The sequence below is a fragment of the Squalius cephalus genome, assembly GCF_949319135.1.
Source record: "Squalius cephalus genome assembly, chromosome: 19".
Lineage (NCBI taxonomy): Eukaryota > Metazoa > Chordata > Actinopteri > Cypriniformes > Leuciscidae > Squalius > Squalius cephalus.
The window spans coordinates 25,707,718-25,715,930 of record NC_137140.1 but is presented as its reverse complement, the minus strand read 5'-3'; the positions used below and the strand labels follow the sequence as shown (position 1 = coordinate 25,715,930).

The window sequence follows — 8,213 nt, the reverse complement described above, 5'->3', positions numbered from 1 at the left end:
TAAATGGCAGGTTGAAGAAGTCCCTTCTTTTCAAATGTGAGAAGGCAGCCCAAAACACTTAGTGGTCCAAGAAATAAAGGCACCATCTGACTGTTCGGTCAAAGGTTTGATTGTGGATGTCAGTTTACTTTATTGCCTTGTTCCACAGCTTGAGCTTCTCGGGGCACATGGTGTCGAGCTAAGGTTTCTGGGTTCGGTCTGCCACTCATAGAAGAAGCCCTCCATGGCTTTCCTGCTCCTCCAGCTGCCCACATTCACAGTGGGGATGATCTTTTTCGGCTGCAGCCACTGCACGAAACGCTTCAGCTCTAGATAACTGCTGTGCTCGCTGTAGGGAATACCTGGAATAGATAAGTACAGAGTGGGAAAGTATCTTTCAAAATCTTTGAGATGCTGGGAAAACCTATTTACACAAAAATAGGTTTTTGCCATCGTCAAAAGTTTGTGAACCAACAATGATTTCTGCTGCTTAAGCAGAGTCATATTCTAACCTTTTGCACCATTATTTTACAAATATATAGTGTCATATATTTGTGTAAAGACCTGAAATAAGCACAAATTCCCATTAATTCCTACGTTGGATGTCTCAGATTCCAGCAGAGCTTGTGAAATGAGATGCATCTAGTGCTTGAGGCAGCACCTGGTTCGGCTGAAAGACCGCTGATATTCTGAAATTAAAACCTTGGGCTTGCAAAATCTGACATCTTGAGTTTTTCTCTGAGTCAAATCACATCTGCTGATTCTGTTAATACAAGGCATGCTGTTCTTTGCCTGAGACAACATTCAGCATTTCCTACAACTGCAGTAAGGACGAAAAAAAAAGAAATACAATGTAATTACATTTCACATACAAAGCCATTAGGTATAATCTTGTCAGTTAGTGGAACAGAATGACAAGGCTATGTTGCGTCTACACTGAAAATCAGTTTAATAGAAAGCAATCCTTTCTATAATCTTATTAAGGAAAGGATGGTGTGACATATCAATCAAATATAATGTGATTTCTGCATTTTTTATTTATTTTTTGTTGGTAAAGGCCTACAATTAAGCAAAATGGAGCAAACCTATTAAACCGCCATAACGGTCAAATGGAGTAAAAATGATAAGGTGTTCTTTATTCGCTTTGTCAAATGCCTTATTTCCATTTTGATTTAAAAGGATGACAAAAATACTCACTCATTTTGCCTAGGGCTCTTAAAGTCACCAGACAAACAGTAAGGAGGAAATGTTGGAGGAATATTTGGAGGGTATTTTTTTTCCTCTTATAAAATCAAAATGCAAATACGGTATTACAGAAACAACCCCTTCTGTTGTACATCCACTTCCCTAACTGCACTTAAACACTTGCTATAACGACTCAGATAAATACAATCATTTTATTAAATCCTTTATAAATAGACTGACACATACCATAGATACTGATGTTCCCTTGGGTCTGAGGTTGAATGTCTTCCACTCTCACAGTTTGGTTGAAGGTCCAGCCTGTGGGTTTGAAGGCCACTAGATGGTCATACTTCCTGGAGAACTTATTCAAGTGTGTCCGCAGGTTCTGTACAGTCAAGAAAGGGCGGTTGTGAAAACATGAAAGGAAAAAATTAAAATAAAAAAATTATAATTGCATCTAGTCATATAAACATTTAGGCTGGCTAGTTTAATTGCAAGTTATAATGTCTCAATTCTGAGGAACAAAAGTCGGCTCATAATTCTTACAATTGCGTGTTTATATTTCACAATTCTGACTTTATAACTCGCAATTGCGAGTTTTTATCTCACATATAGCGCGAGATGTAAACTTGCAAGTGCTAGAAAAAAAATGTCAAGTGTGAGAAGTCACATTTACCTTTTTTATTTTTATTCAGTGGTAGAAACAAGCTTCCATAGCACATGTGCTGCATGAATTTTTATTATTTCTTCTAGGATAAGGCAACGCAGTCTCACGAATAATTATGAGAAATGTGTAATCGATGTACTACAGTGTTTCGACAAGTCACATTCTGTGAAATTACAGCACTCATAGCAGAGGGAACAGTTTAACCAGTGTTTGTTGAGGTGCAGTTACATGAAATCCATTTTATGCATGTTCCATTTCACATCCGTTTTATGGTATTCCACACATGCTACACACGGTCACAGTTAGATTCATATTAAATGATTTTCTTTAGATTTGGTTTATTTATTTAGTTTTTTGCCACTCCAATAAAATCACTGGGTCTTATACGGCTGAAAAAAAGTTCTGGCTACGCCCCTGTGCTAACGTAATGAATCCAAAGGTAAATATACAATGCTGTTGTTTGGGATCAATAAGATTTTTATTTAAAGAAATTAATATTATATATATTATATTTCCTTATATGCAGGAAAAAATGCTTTAAATTGATTAAAAGTGGCAGTAAAGGCTTTTATAATTTTACAAAAGATTTTCACTGTTTCCACAAAAATATTAAGCAGCATAATAACGGTTTTCAACATTGATGATAATAAAAAAAATATATATTTGAGCATCACATTTCTGAAGGATCATGTGACACTGAAGATTGGAGTAATGGCTTCAGAAAATGCAGCTTTGCCATAACAGGAATAAAAAATTAAATAAAAACAAACATTTTAAAATATATAAAATATTCAAAAAGATACGTTGTTTTAAATTGTAATATTTCACAATATTACTGTTTTACTGTATATTTGTTGAGCATAAGAGACTTCTTTATATATATATATATAAAAAAAAATTTTTATCTTACCCACTCCAAACTTTTAAATGGTAGTGTATCTGGCAAAAACTTACAGGGTAATCAAAGTCAAATGATGCCACATTGCAATCACATTCTTTCTTTCTTTCAATTTACATAATTACTTTTCAGTGTTGCTGCAAAAGAAAATGTTGTGCAATCTACAATTAACCTCGCCATGAAATTTTTCCTCCTTCCTGTCACGGGCATTTAAACACGTTTCTCATTGGGAACAGCTCCAATATTGCTCTGAATCAACATCTACATTGGCATGTGTGAGAAAAGTGGAGTATAATGGTTTAGTGCACATCATATGACTAATCTTTATTATCTCATTAGCATTAACTTCCAGTCAGACTCAATCAGTGCTACCGCTGCCAGGACTGCTGCGTTGGCACTTGGTCTCTGTAATTAGAATCCTAATTTTTTCCTCCAACATTAGCATAAACTCGCTGTCAAGGAAAATTTAAGATAACACTGAACTCTGCATAAATTTTAAACTCCAAATTGAATAAGTAAACATCGCCTCATTGATTGTGTTTAGCATAATCAGCTCTTTTTACAAGCTTATGATCTCAAACAGCAAAAATTGCAGATGAAAAAAACTGCATTTATAACTGACATATGAGAAACAAGTCAAAGAAGCTTTTAATGTAGTTAAACTCACTTTAAAATTGAGTTGCATCATAGGTAGCACATGCACCTGGGCCGCCTGCCAGTCTGTAGTGATGCGCCAGCCAATCTCCTCGGACTCCAGGCAGCACATGGTGTTATACTTATCCTTGGACAAACATACTTTAGAGCCTAACACTTCCGATACAGCTAGAGGAACAGGTGGGACAGGTAAAAAATGTTATCTCTATATACACAAGGACTGAAAATCAACCTATTGGGATTTGGAAAGAAGTTGTAATTAAGCAAGACAGTCAAACGAGATTTCATATTACTGGTGAACAGAGATAACACTACTGTATGTGATCAGAGCTTTAGAAGTAAATGGGCATAGGACATTAATCATGGATGCATCTTGTAAAATGAACAGGAAGCCAGTCAGACAAGTTAGGACAGCATCTGTAAACTATTTTTTTATTTTTTTATATGAGCCTCATTCATGATAGTCACGGTTTATAGAAAGGCGATCAATCTGTCCTTTCAAGAGTGGATAAAAAAGCACAAGGTCTACAAAAGGTCTGGGCAAAGCAGGACAACATATTCTCACTCACCTAGAAAGACCTTCTCTTTCCCAACTGAGTAGGTGCCACACACCACAAGTGTACGAGGGTTCAGCGTGACCTGTTCAAAAGCTGTGTTTACAGCAAAGGTGATGACTTCCTGTTGAGTGGGAAAGGTATACTCTGGACTGCAATACCTATGTAAGATAAGATTTTTTAAACCTATTAATATCCGTCTCAGTTGATGTGATCTAATGTGGTCAGCAGAGACACACTGACACAAGAGAAACAGAACGCAGAACAGAAAAGTAGCTTGGCTAGTAGGGAACTCACGTTGTGTCTAGATAAAGGGTCTGTATCCTGAGACCCTGCAGCTCTGGGTAACGCTCCATGGACGGATCAGCCCGGAAGTCACCGGTGTGGAGTACCTTCTGGCCATCTGGCAGCACAAATAGCAACATGGCTGCCCCAGGACAACTGGGGGGGAGAAACACGTATAGTAATTAAGGTCTTACTCAGTTACTCTGTATGAACAGTCCAAACGATAATAAAAAATAGGGTCCTGCAAAAAAGAAATAAAATTGGCTTCAAACATTCATTAGTTAGAAGATACACTCACTGATTAGCATCCAGGAGAGTGACCTTCACTCCTTGTACTATACACTCTGTGTTCATTGGGAGAACATGAACATACTGCTCATCCACCTTCAGCTTGGTCTTCACAAGGTTACCAGTTACCTGCCAGGATTAACACCATTTTGTCATGAAAACACCCTGACACTATCATTGAGGGGAAAAAATGAAACACATTTTTCTACAGTTTCAAGCCATTTTGCTTTCCCCATTTTCCAAGTCCCCTTATAATGGTAGTGAAGGTTTCTTGTGCCAAAAGGTTTTCCATTTTCCACCTGTGTCCTGACCCTTAGACCCTTATATGTCGATTGACATATAAATCTGAGGTTTTATGCTAATGTGTTGACAAAAACCACGACATTTCTGCAGCTTAAAGGGATAGTTCACCCAAAAATAAAACCTCTGACATAATTTACTCACCTCAGGTTGATCAAAATTGTATGAATTTCTTTCTTATGTGGAGCATAAAAGAAGATATTGAGAAATAGATGTTTTTGCATACAACAGAAGTCAATGGTCTCCAGTTGTTTGGTTCCACATGTTCTTCAAAACATCTTCCTTTGAGTTTCGCAGAAGAAGGTTTGGAACAAATCATGTCACTTTTTTAATTTTTGGGTGAACTACAATATCCCTTTAGTTTCTTGGAAGGGAGATTTTAATTTTGAATGTTAGAGTATTTCTACATTACAAGTAAAACTCTTCTGTTTCTAAATAGCAAGGAAAATTCGGTTTTTATGATTTTTAAAGTGAAATGAGGCAGGAAGACATACTTTGTTACAATAGATGGGCAAGACAGAGTTTTTCTTCAAGCCACCGTAGTGGTCCGAGTGGAAGTGAGTGAGAAAGTAGGCAGTGATGCCTTCAACAGTCCCATACTGAAAAGCATCCACAGCAAATCCAGTTCCTGAACAGAGAAATATCATATTATAGTATCCAAAGTACAATCGACTAAAACATTGTCCCTAAAGCTAAACAACAGAGCTATATCATAGCAAAAATAAATTCACACACAATCTGGTACATTAAAATTCTGGCACAGCTTATAAGACATGAAGTATAAGTGCTTATGTAATCATAACAATTGGTATTGAATAGGTCAAAACAAAAGCCTTAAGCGCTTCACAAACCAGGAATTTTCTTGTAGAACGGACAGCGCTTGGGCTCCTTGGGATCTCCATCTGTCGCTATTCCTCTGTTCCATCTCTTCCACCCCTCTGCCCTCCCTCCTCTTTTTCCTTCTGTTTGCGTGGGCCTAGTCATACCATCTTCTGCAGCAGGCAAGACACTGGACACTTCAGATGGTGCTTTGGTCTTCCTACGCCGTCTACCCTGGTGCCTGGCGTCTTCCCCCTGAGCTTCTGAAATCCTCGCTTTCCCAGGCCCTTGCTGATCAGCCTCTCTGACCGTTGCCTTCACTTCCTCCTCAGCCTTTTTTTCACTCAAAGGCTTCAGGCCAAAAAACACTCCAATGTCTGTTTGCTTTAATCCAGAGGGACCCGTCTTATTCTGAGTCCTCCTAGGAGCCATAGACGGTGTTTTCTGAGTTATGGATAGGGCTGTTTGGGTGGAAGACAACTCTTGGTTTATGAAAGTGGCGTTAACTTCTTCATGAGGTGAAGCCAAACTGTTGACACGTGCAGGATTCGATATACGATCCCGAAGATGCTCTAATACCAAACTTTGGGGTGACTGTAGCAGAGAGTTTGGACTTTCATTGTTTGTTGTGGCATGTTTTCCCATTGATTGAGCTCTCTGCTGAAACGCTCCATCAGAAACACCTGTGGAACGGGAAGTGGTCAGGTGATTATCAGGTGCTAACGATGTCTGCAGTTTCTCACAGGTGTTTAATAAGTTTTTGTCTGGCCCATGTTTCCTGTTCCCAGTCTCATATTGGTCCAGCATATCAAAAAACAGATCATCATCTTCATCGCTGAACAGTTTAAGAGAATCATCATCAACTTCATTTTCATCTTCCTGCATTGCAGTACTGTGAAACAGTATCTCTTTATTGTCTTTTTGCATCCTGTGCTCCTCATCCACATCTGGAAGTTCGGAGAGTGGAGAGTAGGAGATATAATCATCATTATTACATTCAAAGAGCTCTTCTTTAACCTCATTAGTCTGCGTCTGAACAGCACTGTGAACACAATGTGCCTTGACTGGAGATGGAATTGTCATTCTCGACTCTTGCGATGAATTCTGGGACTGAGATCTTTGGATGGAAGGAGACCAGCCTTTCTTTTTCTTGATATCCTCAGTGTTAGGGGAGCGCAAAAGCAGCAGAGCATTGCTCTGGGTGGGAGTTCCCTTTGGCACATCACCGGAGGATGAGTTTTGGCTGGATGAAGCAGATATATTTAAAGCACTGTACACTGAGCTCTCTGTACCATTTGTGGGAGCAACATTATTATGTGACTTTAAGCTGAAGTCTGAGATGCCTTGAACCGTGCAGTCGTTCAACGCTCGACTCTGAGCAAGCAGAGAGTGGTTGTGCCTCTTGTAATGACTGGGAATGGAGGACGTACATTGAAGACCATCTGGACATTCTGTAACATTAGAAGGCAGAAAAAGTTTAAACAATTTTTTTTCTTAAATATTATACGTATTCTCACAAACATTGAACATTAAGGTTTCTCACACACCCAATTCATGGATCATTTTAACAATGACGGAGTTCTCAAACCTTAGGATCACTTAATTTTATTTTTTTTATTCAAATAACAAATACTATGCAACAAAACACACACACACACACACACACACACACACACACACACACACACACACACAAACACAGTTTGTGTTTTTATATATTTATTATATATGTATGTATATATATGTGTGTGTGTGTGTGTGTGTGTAAAAATATTACCTTTACAATTGTCAACAGGGGTATCTAAGCATTCTGCAACATGCCATTGTTGAGACTGAACCACCAAAAGGGAAAATGGCATTTGACAGACAGGGCAGAAGCCTCCTGACTGAGTGTCCGTATCCTGGACATCCCGAGAAAGTGTCCCACCATGATTCACGTCCACAGATTCTGAGCTTACAGTGTAAATGGGAGCAGTATTGCTATTCTGGTCAAAATCAGTGTGTGTTTCAGCACTGTTGACTTTTGTTTTTTGCACTGATGTCCCAGGGTCGCTATCCTTTCTCCTCTTTGTCACACGTTCCCTTGATATCTGTGATTTGCAGCTTCGTTTTTTGGTCTTCTTAAGAGGTTTATAATTCCAGATGTCATTCTCAGAGCCGCTCTGTGACATTTGTAAAGATTAACAGATTCTACTGGTTTGTTTTGATTAACACAGTTGTTTCGTAACATCACATTCATGGTCTCCTAATGCAAAAAAACCACACAAAAAATCGCGACCGTATCATGCAGAACTTAATCCCGAAATAAAAAGCAAATTTTGTTAAAGTATTTTAACAAAAACCGTTCATATTAGTTGAGAAATAAAAACCGACCACTATCTATCTTCCGTCATTGACTCATTGCACTTACCGCCAACGTTGAAAGCATTTATTTTCACATTGATGTTCGCATTTTCCATATTGCATAACATCTCCGGTAATCCCATAAGGCATCCAAGACCTTTATTTACACATTTATTAAACCCATTATTTTTAGTAGTTCGACGAATATATTTACTGCTCGCAAAACAAGTTTTTCACGGAT

At 38.3% G+C, this 8,213-nt stretch overlaps 1 protein-coding gene across 1 annotated transcript; it reads right to left on the bottom strand.

Moving 5' to 3' along the window:
* Positions 1-76: 76 nt before the first annotated feature.
* On the bottom strand, positions 77-8,070 carry dclre1a (DNA cross-link repair 1A (PSO2 homolog, S. cerevisiae)). Its single transcript, XM_079851122.1, has 9 exons — positions 7,407-8,070; positions 5,662-7,080; positions 5,305-5,438; positions 4,521-4,639; positions 4,235-4,378; positions 3,953-4,098; positions 3,397-3,551; positions 1,411-1,549; positions 77-341 (listed from the first exon to the last, which is right to left on the bottom strand). Exons 1-9 carry the CDS (start codon positions 7,798-7,800, stop codon positions 130-132), a joined length of 2,862 nt encoding a protein of 953 aa, XP_079707248.1. The 5' UTR covers positions 7,801-8,070; the 3' UTR covers positions 77-129.
* Between the last annotated feature and the right edge of the window lie 143 nt (positions 8,071-8,213).